The 25,386-nt window shown below is 39.5% G+C and overlaps 1 protein-coding gene across 1 annotated transcript in view; it reads left to right on the top strand.

Moving 5' to 3' along the window:
- Window positions 1-24,330, top strand: part of CPE (carboxypeptidase E) — a 58,281-nt gene extending 33,951 nt beyond the window's left edge. The window contains exons 2-9 of the mRNA XM_056331806.1: window positions 4,690-4,886; window positions 6,726-6,893; window positions 7,842-7,959; window positions 8,916-9,098; window positions 15,717-15,856; window positions 18,172-18,271; window positions 20,443-20,561; window positions 21,597-24,330. Of these exons, the coding sequence (XP_056187781.1) occupies window positions 4,690-4,886; window positions 6,726-6,893; window positions 7,842-7,959; window positions 8,916-9,098; window positions 15,717-15,856; window positions 18,172-18,271; window positions 20,443-20,561; window positions 21,597-21,695 (1,124 nt within the window). The 3' untranslated portion in view covers window positions 21,696-24,330. The remainder of the gene's footprint in view (window positions 1-4,689; window positions 4,887-6,725; window positions 6,894-7,841; window positions 7,960-8,915; window positions 9,099-15,716; window positions 15,857-18,171; window positions 18,272-20,442; window positions 20,562-21,596) is intronic.
- The last annotated feature ends 1,056 nt before the right edge of the window (window positions 24,331-25,386 follow it).

Here is a 25,386-nt window from a genome sequence, read left to right as displayed (position 1 = left end):
GCCATTTATCTACGAGAAAAATTTACTGGTTGCCAAATTAAAAATTACAAACAACTGTAAGTAATCAAAAACACTAAGTCTGTTATTTCAGGAATGTTGCTGGCTTTTCCATAAGAAGTACAGGAAAGCAGAAGGGCTCTACTCTTTAAAAGTATTTGAGGCTGATTTGCAAAACAGTTCATTAAGCACTTAAACTTTACAGTAGTTAATTTTTTTCTTCCATATAGCTTGCACTTCCATGAGTGAAATACTGTGCATTTTAAGGTTAACTGCTTGACATTAGACCGTGACTAGTGGCATGACATTACCTTGACTCATAGTATCTATAATTAGTAGGTGCTAAACTTTTTGTCCCTACATTTTAGAAAATTACTGTCTTTATGGTACAAATACAGCCTGACCTGAAAATGGCAGTGGTTAGTCATCTTTAGTTGGATGACCTGTCTGATATTAATGATGTAGATGCTGTTCCTAGGAAACTGCAGAAGACCTTAGCTGACAGCAGCTGCAGAAGTGGATGGTGACATTTCACAATGTTTGTCAGGCCCCAGAAAGGCACGACATTTTAAAATGCTTTTTCCTCCATCGTTTATCAGGTTGTAATGTACCACGCAGTCAATCTAAGAGGGAAGTGAAAGCCTTCTAAAAGCCATAATGATGTGATGGCTTAGGTTTCCCCAGACGCACTAAGATATTTATAAACTTGATTGCTGCGTTTCATTTCTTATGACTTGCCCCCAAAGGTGTTAGTATCTACTCATTCTTTTGTGATAACAAACCGCTGTATCTGATCTGAAATTATGTGTAAGCTTTTATAAATGTCACACATTGTTACACAGGGCATACTTTGGCTATTGTGAATAGAGATTATAGTTTCCCAAGATATATTGTCAGAAAATTAATAAAATTAATCAAATAAGAGTTTTAAATACTGAACCAACAGAAATGTTCCTTTGTGTTTATTGTATCTTGGACCATGGGAATCCATTAAAACAATTTTTCTTTTTTGTGTGGGTCAAGTAAATGAGAAAAGCCAGTTATTTCTCTTCAGGCTTCTTCTCCCTTAAAGCTACCTCCAGTTCTGCAGTGGAACAGAAGTGTTTCTACTGGTCATCAAATTGACATTTACAGAGTCTTTTAATAAAAAAAAAAAATTGGTGTGGCAATTACAGTTACAGAATCCTATGAAGGTCTGCATTAAATGGCTCATGAAGGATTAATGGGAAGAGCCGCTCTTCCTCCAGCCAAGTAGCCTGCTCGCCAAGGTGACCGAAGGCCCTTTTCCCCATGGGGCGAGCTGTTCTCCAGAGAAGCCTGAAGCTTGTAGAAGTGGTGTGCCAGGGCATACTCAATGAGTAGACCAGGGGACCCATAAAGTGTTGAGGCTTAAGGACCAGATGGCTGGCATCCTCGGTGTTTGAGGTATCCACGCTAGCCATGAAGTGGAGGAGAAGGAGCTGGTTCCCTTGTGAGCCATAGTGGCCCCGGAATGGTGGCCGCATTGCAGCCACTCGCTGAAGCTCAGGCAGCTGGGCTTGCTTAGCTCAGCCAACAGGGTGCTGGGCGTTTCTCTGTCGGCCCCAGCTAGCTGTCTGCCCTCCAGCTTGGACTTTATTGTCCTAGAGAAAAAGATTAGCAAAGAATTTCGGTAAAAGTGACTCAAAAAACCCCCAAAAAACCAAAAAAAAGACCAGTTTCCAGCAGGTACCCGCTGAGTTGTAGTTTTTGGTCTAACAAGAAAGGCAGAAGTGCAAATACAAATTAAGGGCTTTATTAGCTGCAAAGTTGTATCAGCAGATTGTAGTCTGTGGAAGCTCCCTTGGCTTTTTGGCCATTAACGTGATAACTAATGACTTCAGCAGCATTGTCCCTTTTTCCAGAATGGACTCCCTGGCTTTGCCAGTCATGGGTATGAACAACTAATGAGCAAACTGCTAATCGAGCCAGCTTGTAGCAATAATTTATTTCCGCTGAAATAGACATAAAAATTGAGTTTGTTTCCTTGGAGCAGCTGCAAGGTTTAGATATGAGAAAGATCCATTTTTTCCGTTGTTCTTTAAAGTGTAAATCACATGCTGAAATGATGAAGAGCTTTCCTAAAATAGTCTGATATAGTCTGAAATTCAGTATCTTCTGATACTGAGCAGAAACTCAGTATTTCGTTGGTTGCTGTGGCCAGAAGTAAGAAAACAGGCAGGGCTGGCGGCTGGCAAACAGTTCCCGTGCTCATGGACCACACAGCCTTGTTCCCTACAGCCGGAGGGTCGATAGGAGCTGGATTTCTGTGCTTCAGAGAAAGGTGTAAGAAAATACCCAGGAGAGCTGAAATATGAACACAAAGCTGAATTTTGAAGCAGGGCTGTTATTCAGCTGTTATCTTTCCCTTTTCATTCTGCATTTGCTTTTAGATCAGTTTTTTAACTCTTGATTTGCTAGCAAAACTTGGAGTTCTGTTGATACCTCACTGCCAACAGGATTCTTTGAATACTGCTTCACACTTTGTGTTGTAAGTAATGATACTTTATCAGTCTAAAAATGGTCATTGTTCTTTTTCACTAAAAATCACTGTCTCTTGTTTTGTGGTGTCAGGAAGTGCCGCTTTCCAGACCATTACCTCCATGCCGTAGTAGTTGGTATATTTGACTGACCCTTTTTATTCTTCCTAAGGAAAACAGGGATGATCTCTTCAATCGCTTTTCATAGGAAAGCCTTTCCCTGTTTCCAGTGACTGTCTGCCTCTTCATGATCTGCTTTCAGCTTTTAATGTTCATTTGAGATGGGTCATTACTACTAAAGATACGCTGGAGATGAGGCTGTACTCTTGGTTCACTACAGACCCGGTGACTGTTTTCACCAACCCTTCTAAACACTTTTAGCAATTCTTTGGGAGGGGGCAAAGCAGAACCCTATGGGAAACATGTTTCTATTTCTCCATTTGAGCCAGGCCTGCAAAATTCAAATGGGAGAGAAAGACAGGTGATTAATGCACAAGGCTGGGAATCAGAAGAAATCTCTCCTTCAGGCTTCCTTAGTGAAGTACAAATGCAAAATGCAACTGTGTGTTCATATTTACCACAGTAACAAATTTGTCTCTCGGCTTGTGAAAGTGCTTTTCCCATAAGTAACATGTCAATATATGTATGTATTAAGTATTATGCGTATACATGGTGTGCAGTGCTGCGTATTTTATTAAATCATATCCATCCGTTTTAATGGGATTGGGTGGATTGCATGGTGTGATTACTCTCGATGATTAGATCTCTTGCATTCCCTTGTATTATTAGGTAGGAAGAAACAGTAAATAGGAGCTCAATGTCAAAAGATGACTATCAGATAAAATTAAGCTATTTCACTGAAACTAGAAAACTTTTTAACCTATCTGACAAAAAAACCTCAGGGATGAATCCCTATGTACAAAACCACCTTAGCTGGAAGGAAGGAAGTCATGGTATTATAATAGCACTGTGTCTGCTAGCATCTTAGCACTGGATTAAGGTTAACAAGCACAGACTGGGGAGTCATAAATAGATAGAGCTGTGTGCTTCGTTAACAATTATTGAGGTGTTATTAGTGTAACACTCTTCCTGGCTTAAATTTGCCCCTGTGGTAGTGCAAAAGGCCATCACAAAATGTGTTCCAAGACTATGCAGAGCATATAATCACCAGAATGTTTAATTAAAGCTGTTACAACGGAAGAACTACATTGCAAAAGGAAAAGAATAAGAAGTGGCTTCAACCCAGAAAACGGCATATTCTTCATTTTAGTTCCAGAACAATCCTTTAAATCTCATTCAGGTATTTACATGCATACTAAAATCTCTCTGTAATTAGGGCCCAAAAGGTAGTCTTTTAATAGGTAAAGCTCTGCAAGACACATCTTGTGTGTTTTTTATGTCTACGGTCATAAGAATGAGACTAATTAGCAATTGGGAATATTGGATGGCTTATAGATATTATATAGATCTACAATTTATATTGAAGACATATTACACATTGAATATTATATATGCCTATACAATATCTATTGAATATATGCGTAAACATTCCATACATATTCACAAATATAGATATATATGTATATGGAAAGTTTAAGTATATATTTAATATTGGACTGTTTATTTGAATGTTAAGTGGGAACAATTCATTTTATGAGTTAGGTTATTGCCCTTGCTTCTAAAGTCTGAGCTGAATATGCAGAGCATCAGCTGAATAAGGCTTTTGCAGATCACTAGGTTCAACAGCTATTCACTGGCAATGCTTTGGTAAAAGAATTTCAGTTTAATGCATGTGTAGTGTGATAAGCTTTAATCTTATAAAGAACATTAAAGACAAGAAGCTCTGTTAGTGTCAGTTTATATATTTTAAAACTACCTAATCAAGACACTCTTTCTTAGTATTGGGGCATCAATTGCATTAGATCTCAACAAAGTAATGTTGATGGCAGTGCTTAGCATTTAGTTTGGCATACTGTGTTGTCATCTGGTATTCTTTCTCTGTCTTTGGCAAACAGCTGAAAATTGCAATTTGTTTAACCTAAATCCACTTTTTGGAAGGAGGCTTGTAGCTCCCTGGGGATACTGTGGCTAGTCGTGGTAATAGCGATGCCTACGTCTCAGGTGTGCTGTGTGATCCTGTCCATGGGTTATTTTTGTATGTTGTTCTAAGTCATGTTCTTCCTTTTTCTTGCAGGAGAACCAGAATTTAAATATGTTGGGAATATGCATGGGAATGAAGCTGTCGGAAGGGAGTTGCTCATCTTCTTGGCTCAGTACTTGTGTAATGAGTACCAGAAAGGAAATGAAACTATTATCAACTTGATCCATAGCACGCGTATCCATATCATGCCATCTCTGAATCCAGATGGCTTTGAGAAGGCAGCATCCCAGGTTTGTGCGGCTGCATATATCAGAATAGTTATCAATGCCTGTCAACCTTAGGATCATAATGACACTTGGACTAGCAGTTCTACAGATACCTGAACTCCTGGTGGTGATTCTTGAATGGAACAGCATAACTGAATTATTGCCCAATAGTACGGTAGTCTTGTTCTGTTTAACAAGGAGGATTTTATGCTTAGGTTTTCAACAAATAGCTGTCTCTCCTGTAAGTGAGTTTACTGTATTTTAAAATATAATGATGTCAATGCTTTATGCATATTCTTCCATATAAGTTCACTGACCAGACTGGTTCCTACAAAGTAACTTCTAGTAACACATGATGTTTCAGAAGTGGTACACCAGGGAAAGTTGATGTTTCCTTTGAGCATAGTCTCATGTAAATGCACTTACATGAGTTATTCACATTCATCAGAGCTTGATCCCAAAGCAAGCAATATTTGTGAGCCATCTTTTTAATACAAATAACTTTGATTTTAAATTTCAGGCATGAGGTACTTTAGTTAAGGTATTAGTCAAGAAAATTAGCATGTATTTTAGGATGACGACTCAGTCAAGAAACATGTAACATGTTAATGCACAATTAACAAATAGAGTTTTCTGGCGTGTATTATGTTCCAAACAGCAGTAAGAATTTTCTTGTTTTACGCAGTGTAGTTATTTTTTAAATTAATATGGAAATTTTGAATCTTTCTATATGACTATTTATTTATGATTAAATAAGTCAAACCTTAGTAAGATCTTTGCTAAACTGATTGTTACAAAATCTTTTTAAAAAAAAAATACCCCCGAAACCACAAACCTCTTTTAAACCATAGTCGGTCCTGTGTCGCCCTCTCGTGGTAGCGAAGTAGAAGCTGTCCTCAAGTTGTGGTATTTTACTGCGTTGAAATACCTCTCTGTAGAGTTTCTGTGATAATATTGTTTCAAACTTTTGCTCCCTAGTCAAAGTATGTTCCTTTTACATGGTTGCCTTACATGTTACAGGTGAATTATAATACGATTTGCTGTAGTGCCACTGTTGCTCTAACTTAGAAGTACACACTGTGTAACAGTAGATCCAATGTACCCTTAGATTAAAGCCAGTCACCAGCTAAACCTACTTTAAAAGAGTACTGAACGCTTACACAGGCAAGTTAGGGAAAACTATGTACTCTGAAGGCATTTTCTTAATGCAAGCCAAAACCTGTTTTAGAGAATCAGCTTAAAGAAAAGATTTTGCAGTAATTCTCATTGCATCTTTATTCAGTGCTACTGTTTCAGTGAATGAAGCTGACAGACACCATAAAACCAAAATCTGATGTAAACAAAGATTAAGGTCCTTCTTTACCCTGAAGCCATTTAGAGGAACTTTGAAGCGAGCACAGATGTTTCTTGTGGCTGGCAGAGAAATCTACAGCTGCTCTGAGGTGCCCTAAAATGAGGCCTGTAATCCATGGCCGTGGGCCTGAGGCAACGGGGAGAAGCCAGGGGAGAAGCCAGGGCTCGGGGCAAGGCTCATCAGGCACTGGAATTAAGGCCACACAGGCCGGTAATTTTGCCCATCCTTTGCCTGGATCTGCCACCATGAGAGTGATCTTCTCCTCCAGCACCCTCAGTGAGCTAGAGGCTGGTTTTGTTCCCACAGTGCTCTAAGAAGAAATATGGGTGACTCAGCTCTTGGTGCCTCAGAAGTTTCTGCTCCCACATGATCCCTTCTTATTCTTGAGAACATGAGAAGTAAACCCATGATTGATGTTTGCGTGGCTAAATATACCCATATAAAGCTTGGTATGTCATCTCCTGAGTCTGCTCATGTCCCTTCTCTTTGTATTCTCTCTCCCCATTCAGCCTGGTGAGCTTAAAGACTGGTTTGTTGGTCGAAGTAATGCCCAAGGGATAGATCTAAACCGAAATTTCCCGGATCTAGATAGAATAGTCTATGTTAATGAGAAAGAAGGTGGTCCAAACAACCATCTGCTGAAAAACATGAAAAAGGCTGTGGATCAGAATCCGAAGGTAAGCAGGGGCTGAATGTCGGGGCACTCATGTCCCCACCTCTGCCCTTTCACGCAGGCAGACACTTCGCAACCTCTGCGAGCTGTGTGCGTGGTCTTTACAACTCGCGTTCTTCTGAATATTTGGTTCATTTTATTAAATTTATCTGTCTGATGCTTCTTGAAATTTTTCTCAAAATGGCTTGCTGTAGTAAACCCTTTTGATCCACATTGCTTAATCCTAAGAAAATTCCTCACTCAAAACATGTTTTATTTTTAAGGCCAGAGATTGTGTAGCCTTCTCCCTTGGTTTTAAGCTATTCCTGCAGATGTTCTGCATTTTTACTGTTGCCAGAAATTCACGCATGTGTTGTGCTTAATTACATTTCTAGCTAGATAGCTCTTCTCACATATGACATGTGCATTTTTGTTAAGCTTAAGCCTTAAATATACAGGTGTGTATCTGGAGAGATTTTCATTGTCTTGTGTTTACCCCAGAGGAAGTTCTAGAAAATACAGTGTTGTGACTGTAGCCCCATAGGACTGTGGCCTTAATAGCAATATTCTGTCTTCAAATTATTAAATGTAGTAATTTTACTTTCTATGCAGAGAATAGACTGCATCCTCCTGCCAATTTTATTTCTTTATTTATTTTGAAATAGTTTCTTTTCCTTGGTTTAAAATTTGGTAGGAGCTTTTTGGCTGTAACAGGAAGAAGTGAAAGATTGAGGTTGCTTTACTTGCGGTCTCATTCTGAACTAATTTACACCAGTTTTAAACTTATATTAATCTACTTAATTATAAATCTGTTGTAAAGGACTGATTAAGTTCTCTTGGAACTGAAAATTGCTGTTCAATTAAATGTCTTGCACAGTATATGTGATAAGAGTTAAGCCCACTAAATATAATTGAGTAAGTTTCTAATTTGGATTCTCAGTTTGTAACTGCTGGTAATGCTATTTTGTTTTAGCTTGCTCCTGAAACCAAAGGTGTCATTCACTGGATCATGGATATTCCCTTTGTGCTCTCTGCGAATCTTCATGGAGGAGACCTTGTTGCAAACTATCCTTATGATGAGACACGGAGTGGTATGTAAATAGAAGCTAACATGAAACAGTAGGAGATAGAGATTACATTCTGTACTTATTTCTCTGCTACCTGAGGTTCACTTTGTAAACATCGTGTCACTGCATTGTAATGACTTGTTTTAGCATATTAATCACATTTAAAGCTAGTTGCTGTATGACCATGTTTTCTAGTTTTGAAGATGTAATGATGTAATACCTGAGGGAATCATAGTCTCTCAGATATTTTAATCAAGGCACCTTGACTCTTAAATTAGCTGGGGCTGCCTGTACCCTGTTAAGTGAAGCAAGAGAGCTGTGTCTAGGCTGCCTGTATGATCTTGCACCTTTAAAAAATTAATAAAATGGATTTATGAAAGTGGTAGTGTGCTAATAGAAACAACTATCATTGTTTCCACTTTCTCAGTGTTGGTCCCATATAAAAAGGATCGCATTTTAGCAGAGATGTTATAATTTAGCCACAGCAGTATTACTCTCTTTTTTTCTGCTACTAGGGGATGTGCACGACTGAAATGGTCATGATATGGTGGTATTGTTTGTAATTGAGAAAGTAGATGAAAGGAAAACACAGTTTAATTGCAAATCCTTTTTATATCAGACTGTGAAACTCTTCAGGGAGACACCTTTGTCTATGTAGTGTGGGTTCTTCTAAGAAAATATCTAAAGCCTAGAATAACTTAGATTTTGTGGTGAACTTTTACTATTTTCATGTATATTGAGACTGATCCAAATAGTCACCTTAATAATGGGGCAACCTCATACAGGCAATTGATGAAGTACTGGGAAAATGTTTATGTTATTAAGGTAATGCTGTATGAGATTGGGATGCTGTGTGACACATACCTGTGTAGTTTCCAGGTACAGCCCTGCTGTGCAGTGCTGATAATCTAGGTTGCAAGCCCAGACGGTTTGACTGCCCTTCTAATAATCCTTGCTCCTGGGCTTTCTTTCCTTCCTAGGCAGTGCTCATGAGTACAGCTCCTGTCCCGATGATGCTGTTTTTCAAAGCCTGGCTCGCAGTTACTCTTCTTTTAATCCTGCTATGTCTGACCCGAACAGACCACCGTGTCGTAAAAATGATGATGACAGCAGCTTTGTGGATGGAACAACTAATGGTGGTGCATGGTACAGTGTCCCAGGAGGTGAGCTCCAGTGCGTGGGGGTTTGTGTCACTGGTGGTCATTTTAGGCTACAGTTTTCACTAGTTTACGTATAGTCTGGAATACCACCAGGTTAGCCACAACTTTTGGTCTGGTTAAGGGTAAAGCAAAGGCTGATCACTCACTGTAGTACATTTATGAAGTCCCATAAAGTTCATTATGATGCTTGTTAAAATATTCTTCTCTTACTGTTTTTTCTTCAGTCAAGGTTCAGGTCATTGCAAATTTAATAGTCCTGCAGCAGGCAAATAATTGCTATGCTGTCATGAGAACTTAAGGGGGGTTTGGGTGTTTGTTTTGCTTTTGTTTTTCTTTTTTAAAAAAAGAATACAAAGTCCCCTGACAAACCCTGATGAGAGAAAGCAGGCTACTGACTCTTGTTTTAACCTCAATAATAAAAACATCCAACCCTGAAAGAACTGGAGAGGCCTGGTTTTGCGGCATTACAGGCAACATGAGTTTGGCCTTTGATTTCTATGGGAAGTAAACCAGCCATGAAGATAATTGTGTCTCCCTGCTTTGTGGCTTAATTAGTGCCTGATTCTTGCCCGGGTGATGTTCCCCTAGACTTTGGTGGAGCCTTCTGTGCTAAGAACAGCAGTGCTACTATGGCCACTTCAAGACTAATTTTCTAGGAGTCTAGAAGAGTAGCCTGAAATGAGACATTTCATTCCTTTTAAGACACTTGATATGTCATTTTCTTTGTAAACTGAGGCAAAAAGGTGTTGGGGTACCTAAATCTTTGAGTCTTCTGTATCTGCTAAACTTGGACAAAACTTCAGAATGAAAACTGATCTGAGGATTTCTGAGCTGGAAACTGAGCTTGCATTGGAGTGATTTGCCTGTGCGTTGGCTTTGTTAATTTATACCAGCTAACTCTGAACGCACACACCGGTTTTATTGTTTGCTTTCCTCTTAATATTCAATTGCAGCCTCTGAAAGAATTTTAAGTTTTTACCTGGAATGAGTAGGAGTCTCTCAAAACATTAGACAGCCTAGGTGGTAGCCTAACTCTGCTTTTGTTACAGTAATGGTGTTACAAGAAAAGAAAAATAATTAAGGTCATGTGAAGAAATTAGAAACAGAGCAATAACAGGTAGTGCTCACACAGTCTGCATTCACCTGCATATTCTTAGGGCTCTTATTCCCAGTCTTCCCAGGGGCAGCATGTTTCCTTTGCTGTGATACCACAGGTACCAGGGATGGGGTGTGAAGTAAAATGTTGACATTTCTGAATATGACTGAAAAGCAAAAATTTCCCTTTGTGTGAAGCTTTCCAGAGACTTTGAACTGGAACAATTGAAACACCCTTGACAAAACAGAGTTTGCATAATTTGAAAAAAAACCTTACTGCAAGCAAAATATTGAGAAGTTTAATGGTTAAGATTTGTTTCAATTCAGTTAAAAAATTAAATGATTGAAATATTAGGTATTAACTATAAAAACATGGACATATTTAACTTCAGCTTTTCCCTTAGGAAAATGCTATAAAAAGCAGTCTTTCCATTGTTTTGATGAAATGCTCTGATTCCGACTAAACTGCACATGCCAAAGGCACATTTTTCCATTAGAAAAACTTTTTGGAAAGTTTGAATTATTTTTTCCTGTTGGATCTTATTTTAAGTTGGACTGCAAATTCCCCAAGTGAGCCCTTTCTTTTTTCTCATATATTTATACAAAAGTCAGTGGACAGGAATCCTGGTTCTAACCAGGATCTATGATCCTAACATGGTACAGCCAATTAAAAAATTGAGATGACAATATACTCTGGACCGTGCAGCATGAATCTGGGTTTTTTTTCCCAAGTGTAGAAATCGGCTGACAAACTGTGACTTTTGAACAAAACCTCCATGGTAAAGTTTGCCATAAGCAGACTTGAAAAAAAAAATTCAGCAAAAACAGTTCTGTTGCTTCCATGTCTAGTGCTAAGGAAAATAATGAAACATTGTTTAGTTCAAGTGAAAATTTTCTTGAAAGCTTTAGCCAGAAAAGCTCTGGAAACCAAAATGTGGCAGTAAAATTATGGGTTATATCCGTGACCTTTTGCTATCTGTATGATAATGCACTAAAGTTAGCAGCGGTGTAAGTTGTTGAAAAGCCATTTGTATTGCTTTAGGAAAAGTATTTCATTGTATATCCTTACCAGAGTTCAGAATTTATCAAGAGAAACTCCCCGAAGACCTTGTCTCCATGGTACCTGCCCCAGTTTCCGAGCTAGTTCCAGTGGTGCTTCTCTGCCATGGCACTGTTGGGTTGCTCTGGGATGTTCCAGGTCCTGTGAAGGGACGTGAAAGTAGCTCGGTGCCCTGTGGGGATCTAAGGTTAGGCTTGCATCCCTGTGTCATCTCCCTGGGTTGAACAGAGGCAAAAGAAAAGAGGACTTGCCACAGGTTTATAGAGAAGGACAAGAACCAGAGCAATGTGACTGGGAATAGAGATAGCAGATAGGTGAGAGTGGGTGCTGGAGCCGTGCTCGGTGTGCAAAGGGGTGCATGGCTTTAGCAGAGCGGTGGGAAGGGAAAGGGAAAGGAGAGAGTGGGGGACAGCTGAGCTAAGTGAGAGAGGCTGCGGTCTCCTAGATGGTGCCTTTGACAGTACCTCATCAGACCAAGAACTCTGACCTAGGAAGTGATGATTTTTCATTCTAATAAATTACTGAAGTTGCTGTTTTCCTATAGAGCTTATTATGGTGCCCTCAATTGTGCAGCATCTTTTCTTTGCCCGCATCATTCACGCACAGGAACTTCTACCTTCTCTAAAAGACAGCAGTGCGTGGTGGGCCAGCAGTTCCTTTGCTGGTTCCTCAGTATGCAGGGATAATATATGGGTGGCTCTCTCATGTGGCTATGGGTTCCTCTTGCACATGTTTTTCTGGATACCTGGGTTCTTTCATTAGAAAGGCTGAACGTCTGGTGGCAGAACCATCTGGTAGCAGCCTTTGTCTCAAACTGGAAGTAAGGATGAACCTCCATTGTGCCCATGTTATGTCCATCACTTTTGACAAACCTCAGGATTTCCTCATCAGCCTCATGCAAGGTGGCAATTCTCTGTTTAGGCTTTGGGCTTTTGGGGTAGAGAGAGCAGATGATGTACAGGAATGTTTGATGCTTGCTTCTGTCTCTTAATACACTTTCTGTGAGGTTCTTTGCACCATTACCTGCTTAGCAGTTACTTTCTTCTGTGGAGCAGGGGTACAGAGGAATTAACTCCAACAGCATCTTTGTGCTAAACCTCAGACCATGATGCCTGTTACACTTGTTTTGTATTAGTTGTCATCTGTAATTAGTTGATTGTTGTAGGTTTTTCAGAGAGCAGCAAGCAAAGGCAAAAGGGTCATTCTTCTGTGTTCAGGAAAGGCCCTTTTAGTCACCAGACCTTGGGGAAAACAAGCCTGTACATAATATCCATGCTTTTTTTAACACTGGTCTTCGCCCTATGAGCATGTCATTAATGATTTCACTTGCACGAGAAAGCCAAATTAAGTTTGCACAGATAGCTTTAGTTTTGGTATTTCCTCAGCTGTTAAGCACATAACTTTTCAACAGCACTGATGGTTTTTTTAGTGTACCTTTTGTGTGTAGTATATATTTGGAAATGCAAATGAGAAGAACAGATAGTAATGAATTACTAGATAACCACATGCCTGTTCTGCTTGTTCTGTCATTAGAGTCACCTGAGTCTGATCAGGTTCTTGTCATTACAAAAATAGGACTTCAAAGCAGCTGACATTGCTGTACTATTAGGTTATTGTTTAAGTGTTGGTTTTTTTATTTTCAGATACTCTCAAATTGCTCTTGGCACTCAATTAATTCCTAACTTGAATTACCTCTCATGTTACCAGTTTTGGAAGCACTGTTAGGTACATTTTTTTAGGATTTTGTACAACAAGTTTAGGAGGCACATATTTTCCCCATTATGCACAAGGCTCAGGTTCATCCTGTCCTGCTAAAAGTTACTATCTTTATATGCATAGAAGCTGAACTAGCTTAGTGCTGTAGCTTGTAATTCAAGGTCTAAGTACTTCTGATGCCTGGATGCCAGGGGCACACCCTGCACTCCACTTTCTTTGTGATGGTTGGAGTTCCTTTTTTAAAAGCTGAAGAAATTACTTTTGTCTCATATTAGAAACTTATTTATGTAAGTACTAACGTAGTGACACTGCAGTCCTTCAGGGTAGGAGAGCAGTGCAACAGAGGAGGGTTTGTGTTGGTTGGTTTCAAATAAAAGTCCTACACATGGTCAGTAATGAAGGGCATTCATTGCTGAATCTCAGTTATATCTGAGGTCTGCTAAGCCTTTCTGATCTTCAGAGAGCAGTCTCTGTTGAAGTATAAGAAAGTTAGTTTTGTGCTGTCCTTTGTTAAAACAAGAGGCTGAGGCTTTGGGATTGTGGTGATGTGCATCCATGTGATGTATGCCATGTGCATAATAAGAAGGAATAGAGCAGTTAGAGCTTGCTGGTGGCAGCAAAGTTGCTGCAGTGTTGACTAAAACTTCTGAAATATGTTGATTTCTTGGGTATTGCACCTAATCACCATATTGCACAGGCAGATAAAGAGTGCATATTGTATATAGCCAGCACAATGCTCTCCAGATTACAGATGTAGTAGGCCACCATTTAGATCTAGGCTACCGTCATGCCATTCTCCGGTCCAGAGATGCAGATCACCGCCTGCAGCTCAGCAATGCAAGCTGCATTTTTTTCAGAAGCGACACATATAAACTGTGGACCAGGCCAGGAGCTGGGAAACAAACTATAGGATATGGACATGCACAAAACTGGAAAATATATGGCTTTTTTATTCTGTTCTTGAGAAACTAGGGCATCCTTGAGTGTCACCTTGCTTTGGGAGCTGGAGGGGAGGGAGAAACTTCCTGACAATTGGAGCAGTAATGGTCAAGAGTTGTTGGCACCGCAGTAACATTACATCACGCCCTTCAGCTCCCAGTTTTCCTCTTCATGAAGTAATTTCTTGCAGAAGAAGACAGAAATGAAGAAAACCAGCATTATCTAGTGTCTGGCACAGATGCCTGGCAGTCAGCACTGCTGTCAGGATTTTACCCAACTCCGCACTGTGTACTAGTGAATGGTCCATCTTGCATTCTTCCTGGTGGGACATGAGAGTTCTCTCCCAGGAGCACCTTTGCCTGCTGTGTCCTCATTTTTCAGCCATCTAAAAAAGATTTTGAAATGAAAACGTTCTATTAGGAATCTGAAAAGTCTCTGTTGCTGTCACTAGTTAGGAGTGTCATTGCCTGGTTGGCAGAAAATAGACTTTCCACCCTAATGTGTTGGCAAAATCCCACTTGACTCAATCTATTTACTGCCCTCGGGGTTCTCTTTTGGATAGGACATCAGCTCTCTGGACTTTTTTGGACCAGTGAACAATACCAGTGCTTTGGTGAAGAGACTGTGTTAGGTCTCATATGTATTTTGCATGGGGGAACACAGGGCTGAATGAATTAGCTGTGTTTGAAACACGTTCAAATCCTTCCCTGACCTCCATGGGGATGCTCAAAATGCTTGTTAACCTTTTTCTTTTCAGTCCTCCATTTGAGAATCCACTGACTCTGCTGACTAGATAGAGCAGGAAAGCACGAGCTAGTTCTACATCAGCTTCTAAAAAGAATATATTTATAACCCTCCTGGGGACAGCCACAGTCCCTCTCCAGCTAGTTGATGCATTTACAAAACTGGGCACCAGCTTGGTTATTAGTTGACAGTTGAGAAAATAGCCAGTGTTCCCATGTAGTACTAGTAGGGGCTCAGAAATGTAAGAGTGCCTCTTTTCCATCACGTTTTTATTCCTAGTAGTGATGCTACTATATATATTTCTAAATTCCTAGGATTAAAGTTGCATTCATAATGATGTTTCTCTTTTCTTGAAGGCTATGCAGTATTGATTTTGCAGAGGCATCGAGTGGGTGGGAAATACCTCCGTCCATGGAAAAATTTCCATGTAAATAAAGTTTATAGGAGGTTTGCTTATCTGTTGTTTTGGTGGGAAATATTTGGAATCTATGCACAAAAGCTTGACAAAGAAAATAGCAAACAGATGCTTTTTATGGAAAATGTTAATCAAGTTGATACCCTATATTTTCAGAAGAAAAACTCAACACGTTTTTGACCCATCTTTACAAACCTCTTTTTCATAGTCACTTTATCATGTTTCATTTGCTTTGTAATTAAATGTCCTTCTTCTTCTTGGCTTATGGAAATACTTCAGCCATAATTGGAAATAATTTTCTGTTCCTGAAGAGAAGTGATTAATGTGTCAGCTGTCCAAAAACATGTCAAGCAGGAGTATCCCGGCTGGGTGCAGCAGCAGGTAGAAGTATACAGGCCAGATGTCAAGTCTTCTGTAAACTTTCCATGGGAAGGAAACTTTTTTTGGAGAATTGTCTCATTGGTTTCTCTGATTTAAATGTCTCATTGGTTTCTCTGATTTAAAGCTTCTGAATTCAGAATGAAGCTGATTAAATGGAACTGTGCCAGCTGTATTTACAGCTATTCTTAATAGCCCCAGCATCTCGCGTATCCCCCTTTATTTACATCAGAACAATGCAAAATGCATCGCTAACTCTTTTCTGCCATTGTAGGAATGCAGGATTTCAATTACCTCAGCAGCAACTGCTTTGAAATCACAGTGGAGCTTAGCTGTGAAAAATTCCCACCCGAAGAAACTTTGAAGGGCTACTGGGAGGACAACAAGAACTCCCTTATCAATTACATTGAGCAGGTAACAAAAAAGAATCTGGCAAAACTCTAGTTACTGTACATAAAACTTGTAAACTCTGTGCTGTGAGAACATCTAATTCAAGATTTCATAATAACCCGATTGGTGCTCCATAATTCTTATGGTAAACCCCGTGTGGTCTTTCTAAATATGCAGAAGAGGGGAGAAGAAAGATAATACTGTAGTATCTCACTTTAGCTGTTGTAGACATTTAATTTAAATGATTTGTGTTGGTTTCCTCAATGAAAAGAAATACACATCCCCGGAGTGTATAATTAATTCCCCCAGCACTGGTGTGTATACTGAGAGAGATGGATTGCCCTCTGCAGATAGGAACGTGTGCGTACAGATGTGGGATGAATCACTCTGGGTGTGCAGAGACCCCACACAGCTGGATTAGGCTGTAGCTGCCTGGCACTTCAGTGTCATGTCAGGGGACATCTTTGATCCTGGTTTTGTAGATACTCTGCAGCTCTCTGATTGCGTGAGCTGCTGATACTCAACACAGAGCTGTCAGTGCGATGATTCCATTAACAATTACACAAAATTTGGTTGGAAGTGTGAAGTGTAGTCATGAGTTTAGTGTGCTAATGCATTTTTAGAAGTTAAAACTCCTGAAATAGATCTCTCTGTGTGTTTTGGGGTTGGGTTTTTTGGGTTTTTTTGTTTGGTTTTGGGTTTTTTAATCATTTCATGTCAGCGTAACAAGCTGCACTGAAATGATGTTTCCAAGCACTGTGGGAGTATCAAATTTATGAAACCTGGATATTGTAGTTAAAGATCACAAATATATCTGATATCATTAATGGCTGCACATCTGGGACTTGAAATCAGAAACATACTTTGTTAGCATAGCTGGTCAATTAATACATTAATTTCTTTAATAACTTACTTGTGCAAAAATGCTTTAGTTAACCAGAAATTTGAAGTATTTGACTATTTGAAATGTTTGAGTTACATTGTTCTGTTAGTAAGTTGGATGTGGGCTGAAGAAAAAGCTGTACCTGCCCTGCAGATTTGTACCCATTTATTATGGGATCCATCTCAAATTGTTAGCTCCTTTGCGCATGGGTTAATTTTCTCTGATCACGGAGAACTATGGTGTCACTGCATTTTCAAAATTACTAACGTGTAAGAGATTATTTTGCCAACTTCCTTTGCTCCTGTGGAGCTGCTGGCTTTATCCTTGAATTATCCTTGAAGTTCAGATGGTCTGTCTGGCGTTGGTTTTTATCCTCTTACAGGGTAAGAGGCCCAGCTCTATGCTCCAGCTCACCCGAGATTGCAGAGGACAGTGCAAATATGTACTTTCTGCTTTCCTGAGCCGATCGGTGTCAGGCTTCTCCCACAGTGTAAATTAGAGGAATCTGCTGAACTAAATCATAGCAGCTGAATGCACCACACAAGTTCATAAAGGGGAGCATCAAGATCTCAAAGTAAAATTTGGGATCCACAAGTCTTTTCAAATATCACAGAGCCAGAGAGAAGCCTGGACTCCACAGCACTTCGTTTCCAGGCTCCCAGTGAGATGCATCCCTGCACAGGTTCAGAACGTCCTGTTCTCCCCGGTGCTGGGAGCTCCCTATCTCAGGCTGGGAAGGGGCGGTTGCCCCTGAGGAGCTCAGTGCTTTCAGACCATGTTACAGAAATACCAGCAGGACTGGTCTCTCCACACACTGTGGTCAGTCAGCACTTTTGCTTCACGTGTTGTGGGAAGAGGCAGATTAGGTACTGCTGGTGCTGTTGCCTGGAGCGTGTTGTGAAGAGGCAAGGAGGAGCTAGGGCATGGCCCACCGCTGCCTTTCGCTCACAGGCCATGTGGTCCCAGCTGAAAGGCCTGGATGTTTTGGGTACACAGTAATGCTCAAGCATCTCACACAGGGATTGCCAGTCAAAATCCAAGTGCCCACATTTAACCTTGTTAATGTTTCACCTTTAAGCAGTTATGTCCATTATTAGCCCTAAAGTCTTAGTTGATGCAACTTTATCTTTCAGAGCTTTTCAGTGCATTCATTAATCCCCGGTGACAAAGGCTTTCCAGTCCATGTTCACATATATTATGATTTGCTGCATCTTTCTGAGAAATGCTTGCATTGCACAGAGAGAGTGGTCTAACTGTCAGCTGAATTACGTTTCCTCTTCGCTGTTTGTTCTATTATGATGTTTAGTAATTAACTTTGATAGTGCTCAGCCTGTAGACCGTGGGATCCATAACATGCGTTGTTAGAGACACCGATGGATATGGTGAAAACGCCATCTACCCTTAAGAATTTTCCAGTGATTTCCCATGCGTTACTGACTTTATTTATTTATTTTAGATTCATCGAGGAGTGAAGGGGTTTGTTAAAGATCTTCAGGGCAATCCAATAGCAAATGCTACAATTTCTGTGGAGGGAATAAGCCACGACATTACATCAGGTGAGTGTTGTGCCTCAGCAAAACAAGAAGTGCTGGAATATAGTGCTTCTCCCTCTACCTGGCAGCCTGGAGCCATTTCAGAGCTTATTAGCTGAAGCTTTAAGGGAGCGAAATTTTCAATAAGTTTGTTGCCTGCAGGATTTAGTGAATCTTTCTCTTGTAGTGTGCTCTTAAAGTAGCTGGAAACTAGTTGTTGGATCTTTGTGGGGGTCTGGTGTGAATTGGTTCTGGTGGCTTTTGGCTATGTGTGCTTAGTTTGTCTTCTGATTTGTGGCACGAGTTGTGTTCCACAGCTCTGCCAGGATCTGAAGTCGTGTCGGCAGTGCCATTTTGAGTTTGAAGGCTAAACTGTCGTTCAAAAGTGTTATATTACTTAATGTTGCAATCATACCTTTTGGTATGTAAATTCTTGCCAGATTTTCAGTTTACATAACTTCCTCCTATGACGATAAATTCTCTCATCTGTTTACAGTTATGTGACCTTTTTTTTAGAAGGGTGGTTCTAAAAGAGGGAAGTATCATGTTGGTATTCATATAAAATTGTGTGTCACCTCTTCGGTGGTGGTGTCCTTTATTCTAGGAATGAATTCAAAGGTAGCTCGCACAGTGCCGACTTGCAGTCTTCCCTGTGGATCTGATACTTTCTTAGTCTGAATGACAATTTATTTTGTTTGCACCAGATAATAATTGGAAAAACAAAAAAAAATGTCATTGCTTTATGCGTGAAGTTACATTGTGGTCGTTTTCTCAGTGACATGTCTGACTGTACTGTTAGAGGTGCAGGATACTATGAAACAGGACTGTTAGACCCTTCAGGTGGCTTCGGTTTGTATTTGTTCTCACTTCACCTGCAAAGAGGCCAGCATTTCCACCAAGCAGAACAGTCTGTGATAGCATAGCCACCTTCTTCCACTGTATATAAGAAGGCAAAAAGTATGGTGGCTGGAAATAAATTTTCAGGGATAATAAAAAGGGAATAAGCTCTGCAAAGCGGTATTTTGGGGTATGAGAGTAATGCATATGGTACTACAGCTCATTCCTCTACAGTACAGAAAAGCATCTAATTGTGAATTCTCTCACATCATTGTGTGTGTATAAGCCTGGGAAGCATGGATTGCAAAACACTGAGGAAAACAAGTACTTGAATTTTAGCACATTCAAAAAGAAACATAAATATTCTTTGGCTTTTTTTTTTTTCCTCGCTCCTTTGTTCATGAGTTAAAATTTGTTCCAGTGCCAGGAATTAAAGAGATCATTATCGTAGCTCTGCAGCAGTATTTTTTTCCTTTCTGTTTTGTGAAGAGAAAAGTTTGGGAACAACTGGACTGACTACTGATGTGTTTTGACCATGCGAATTGCAGACTTTTAAGTAGTATTTCCCACCGTGCTCTGTGTAGCTGCAGACATGCTGAAAAAGCATTTAAGGAACTGGCAGTAAGAGCATGGCTAAGGCTTTTAAGTGGCAGTGCTAACTGACCTTTAGAACAGGCTCGCAGTGTTTTCTGGAGATCGAGACATGCAGAGTGTCAGCCTGTGACAAGTTAGACAGTTGTGTACGGTTGGTGCAGGGAGGATCTGAGTCTGTGAAAATGGGAGAGGGTCATATCTAGAGAAGATGATGATGCATTTTTTTTCTGTGACTGAAAAAGATGATCTGCAGTAGCACTCAGTGCAGTAGGACCTTAGTGCTTTGACCTTATTGGATCAAACTTTCATTTCTTTGTTTAGCTAAACAGTGGAAGAAAGCCCTAGATGTTGCCTGGATACTGAAACACATGGGTGATGCTTCAGGGGTGATTCATGTGCAGTATTCTAGGAAATGACAATTTATAGCTTCCTCTGCAAGATAAACTGCTTCTAAAGTGGGATAATGTCCCATATTGTCCTTTTCTTCAGCGTGCTGGAGAGCCTTCAGCCTCGGCGGGCAAAATCTTTCATGGAGGCTACAGCACAACTTCAGAGTTTATATCTGTGTTTTGGTTAACGGAAAAGAAGAAAATCTGTAATGATGTATTTATACAGCCCTTACAGAAGAAACCGTTCAGACAGACAAAAGGAAAGGACTGACAGGAATGCAAAAGGCTCTGACAAGATATACGGTCCCTTCTTAGCTGCATAATGAGTTTTATACATATTTATTTGGATTTTTTTCTTCTGCTTCTTCTCTACAGCCAAGGATGGTGATTATTGGAGATTGCTTGTGCCTGGAAATTACAAACTTACAGCCTCAGCACCAGGCTATCTAGCAATAACTAAAAAAGTGGCTGTGCCCTTTAGCCCTGCAGTTGTGGTAAGTGCTCATGTGTGTTGGTTTATCGTCTGTAATTTATGAAAAAAACCCTCTTTATTTCTGTCATGCATGGTATACATATAAGCAGGAAGTGATTTTTGAGACTATTTCAGAATATGCTAATTTAGAAGTCAGTCTGGAAATCTACTCTTCTAGTACTTGCTGCACAAGCCCATGAGAGTAATCTCATTGTAAACTCATTTCGTCTCCTACTTGTCTTACTTAAAATGAAAAGACACAGAGAAGGGTAATATTGAGATACTTAAACTTTTGTTTTATTGATTAACGTGTGACTCGCCAATCAGATAGAACATTTACAGAACATATTGAAATAGTGCAGCATAATAAGGAAGAGATGTTGAGGTTTTCATTGAGACCATATATTTTTAATCTTGTCAAGTGACTACTTGCATAGGTTAAAACCAGTGTTCAGCTCTGCAGGAACAGTGATGGAGCGCTGTTCTGTGTAGATCCCCAGCATGTATGGCAAGTAAGATCTAGGCTGCATCTAAGAGTTTAGAAGCATTTTTCCATCAAATCCTGGGATATACTATACTAGCACATCATATCTACACTAATGAGCCGCGTGTCAGGAAAGCTCCCTGGATCTTATTGATGGCATAAAATTGAATACGTTTTGATATGTTAGGGGTCTGCATTGCTAGGTGTTAGTAATATTCTGAAAATACTTTTTATTTCTTGCTAGATGATTTATACGGCTGGCAGTTTTAATTTCAGTGGCCCATATTTGTTAACATTTTTAGATGTCAAAGACTGGACAGCTGTCTGCTTTCTTTTGGAAATTTTGTTCACCTATGTGCATTTTTAGATAAGTTTATTTTACTGGTTTGCTAGTATTACATGTATTAAAATCAGCCTTGAGACACCTCGAAATAAACCTAGCCTAAATGGAGGTACCTCCCTAAGCCCCCGTGTCTGTGTTAAACAACTTCTTTCAATAAATGACTCTGAAAAGCTTACACTTCTCTCTTTCTACAAGCCTTACCAATGTTTTTGATTGTTTCCCTCACTCAGGTTGATTTTGAACTGGAGTCATTGTCTGAAAGGAAGGAAGAGGAGAAAGAAGAGTTGATGGAATGGTGGAAGATGATGTCAGAAACACTTAATTTTTAATTGAAGATTTTGACTTTACAGCTTTTAATCTATTATATGTTGACTATAGTATAATGTACTGTGGAAAGTCCCCAAATTCTAGATTTTGTGCACTTAATTAACTTTGATTTTTGCAGTCATCTTTTGTTTAATATGATTACAAATAACTACTAGCTTCCTAGCTAGATAAGTTATTAATTTTCTTTCATATTATAGAAAATTTACTCTTATATACAAATGAGAAAAAAATGAGTGAATGTCTCTGCAGCCTATATGGAAATACAATCTATTGTGTATTATTTGCAAGTTCAGAATATGTAGGTTAACTCATGATTTTAAAAAAGGAATATGCTGTAGTCAATTCCCAATACTGCCAGAAATACTTGACAGTGCATAGTAGTAGACAGTGCTGTTTACTGAGTTCGATAATGGATGTTATTGAAAAGATTTATAATAACAGTGTGCGGTGTAATAATGTTTTACAAGGATTAAAATTCAGTATAACGTTTTGTATGTCTCTGGTGTTGGGGCAATTTAAATATGTAAGAAACATAAGCTGACTTCATTTTAGTAAGCAGAAGGAATCTGCATAAGCTCTTTTATTAAAAATGTCATGGAATGAAGTCAGGAAACAGAGCTTTATTCCTTAAACTGTTGATCATATTTCAAGATCAGGTTTTAATTATTTCTCATTAATTATTAACCAAATGAAAAATTCTGAATGGGCACAGAAGAGCTTGTACGAATTGTTAATATGCTGCTTGTGTGTGTTTTACAGCAAGAAAAACCCCCAACATTTCAGGTGATGTCTGTTTTAATTAGATAACTACCTTTTCAGCAATCTTTACATGTGTCAGTGGTGTCTCGATAATCAGCTGAAAGTTCGTGTATGTTCAGGGAAAGCTACTAATACATTACAGTTTCGACAATGAACTGGAAGTCTACTGGGAACATGCATTTAGTCTTATAACCCAAGAAGGGCTTTGTTTTCAATTTTGTTTTTCTGCTGGTTAGTCATGGCTACTACTAGAAGCAAGACAGAGAAATGAAAATTTTTTCAGTGTGGTGAAATTTTCCCCAAATACTTGAAGGTGATACAAAAAGCAACTTTGATTTTAAAAGATCCTTCTTCCTTCCATTTTTTTTAGTGTGCTTGAATTAACTTGCTTTAGTCTTTTGTTTAAAATGAGTGAAATTTGCAGTCAGAGAATACACATGAACTGTAGTGGGTGCAAGTTTGGTATAATTCTTCTGAAACCACTGCTGGTATGCTACTTGATAGCAGCTAAGCATCTCATCTGTATGACAGCTTACACACTATTGCTGGTCTATTTTAATTCAAGATCAGGTGTTTGATACAGATTTCCTTCCTCTCTTTCTTTAGTATCACTGTCTGTGTTTTGAAATTAGCATATTATTTTAGTTGATGCTGTAGGAATTCGGTACCAACCAATGATGTACTGTCATGCTCCTGCCATAAGTGAAAAATCACCTGTTCAGGTGTAGGATTGACGTTTACCTCCTTTGGGTATTTAAAAACCTACTGAAAGTACTGTTGCCTGAGAACTTGAAATTCTTTAATAAAAATAACACTTGGTCCTTTAAATTAACAAGCTTAAGGTTTGACACACATTGATAAATTGAACAGCAATAAAAAGGCATAAACGTTCTCTCTCTGATGAAGAGTTTGCTATGTAACCTGTAGCTCATTTGCATAGTGGATTTTTAATTCCAAACTTCAGGGGAATTTCAGTTGCTGTAAGTTGTTATGGAGTGATGAACTTCGGATCTCCATTGCAATGAGGAACCTCTGTGGCAAACAAAGAATCTTACCTGAACGTGTCTTGATAACGTGTCTTGTGGCTAGCTGTGTGCAAGAGCGTGCGTAAAGGATGCCCAGTTAGACCAACTCGGGTGTTAATGACAATTGGAAAGGCTAAGATCCAGCACAAAACAGTGTATGGAAGTAACGATTCTGTTTTCAACTGAACCAGGTAAAATCAAAGTAAACAGGCTAAAAATTAATTAAACAAGAGACTGCTGGCATGTGGGCAAAAGGCTACATTTGTCTTGTAAACTAATGTAATAAGGCAAGCGTATATTTGTACAGAACATCCTCTCTGCCCCTTCCAAACCTAACAGTTTCAATCCAAATGATGTTACTATGTGGCATGATGCCTGTCATGCATCCAGTCTTCCTGTGTGGTGGATTGTGTGGCATAGTTAGTGCAGACATTACATCAAAGTGATCTCATAACAGATTTCTAATCTGTACTTGTAATGTGTGTGAGATCCTCTGGTTTACTGTTTCATGCGTTTGCAGTTAAATGTGGTGTCCCTTAAATGGTCTCTTCATTTTGCTCTAGGTGACTGCCTGCTATTACTGGGCTGAGAACAGGTTAAAGTGATTAAATGTTACAACACCAGAACCACTGCCACTGTTCTTGCTGTAGGTAAATACCCTTAAGAACAGCATAGCCAGGACTCTCAATTAATTCATTCATTATGTAGCTTTCCTAGCTGAACTGAGCTGTGTTGTAGGACTGTGTATGTTTAAATGGAAGATTAAAGTGTTGTGTGATGCTGAGCTTTTGGTTAAAAAGGTACATGCTGTACTATTGTACAATAAATCTACAGGTCTATTTAAAATGTAAAACGCGTGAGTAATTTACAGGTTCAAAACTTCGGCTGTGCATGTCTGTGAAGTGTGCAATGAACATCCTTGCTGAAGTGTGTGTGCCAATTAATCTGCTGTTTGAACAGAGAAATGAGACTGGGATTAATGCTGGTATCCTGTTGAGAGCCATCCATAACCCCTTAACTTTGTGCCAGAGCATACTCCTGGTGTATATGTCTTTCTAAGTGCTTTTTCCATGCAGGTTTTCAAGTCAAGTCATGGATGAGAATGAGATGCTTTGCATCCATGCGGTGTCAGTTGGGACAAGGCATACACTTTTGTGTGTCTCCCACTTCCACAGTATTAACAAATTATTCTTTTTCCATACCAATCATTAGGAATGGAAAGCACAGTCTGCACTGTGTTTAAAGACCTGTGATGCTACACATTCCTTATAACTACAGTGATCAGGATTATAGTAATGCAATCGGTCAAATAGAATCGCTGCATCTGAATTGTTTCCCTGTTGCGAGATTGTAGTGTTCACATTGATATATGTGAATTCACATACAGTCGTGGCTATTTCTGAGCTGATAATAACATACATTAAAGTGTAATTTTAAACTGATAGGTATATAAGAAAGAATCGCTGCCAGGTTGAGCTTTTTTAAGCAGATCTAACAGGTGTGTTAGGAATATTCAATATAACTATCCCATGAAATGAAGAGGATTCAGAGGAGGATGACAAGTAGGTTTAGAGGAGCTGGGATTTAAGTTAAAGGCACAGTTCCCAAGAGCCGGATTCTCTCCCATATCTCAGCTGAGTTTGACTCAGGCCAGTGGAGGCTGTAGAACAGCAGCAGTTTCACGGTTACCTCTGTATGAATTAGAGCAGCTGTCTAGAGCTTGTAAGTCAGCCTGCTCCATGGGAGGAGTGCCTTGGTTCTTACCTGTAGTAAATGCAGGACCCAGACACATCATTGCAGAGCTTGCTTTCTGCCTTCCTGAATCTTGCAAAGAACTCATTCTGCTTGTCTCCTTGCTGGTATTTCATTCCCCCTGTACGTTTCTGGTTATGTAGAGCTACATGTGCTG

This window comes from Falco biarmicus, chromosome 1 (assembly GCF_023638135.1).
Source record: "Falco biarmicus isolate bFalBia1 chromosome 1, bFalBia1.pri, whole genome shotgun sequence".
Taxonomy (NCBI): domain Eukaryota; kingdom Metazoa; phylum Chordata; class Aves; order Falconiformes; family Falconidae; genus Falco; species Falco biarmicus.
The sequence above is the reverse complement of the archived record's forward strand: the minus strand, read 5'-3'. Positions and strand labels throughout refer to the sequence as shown.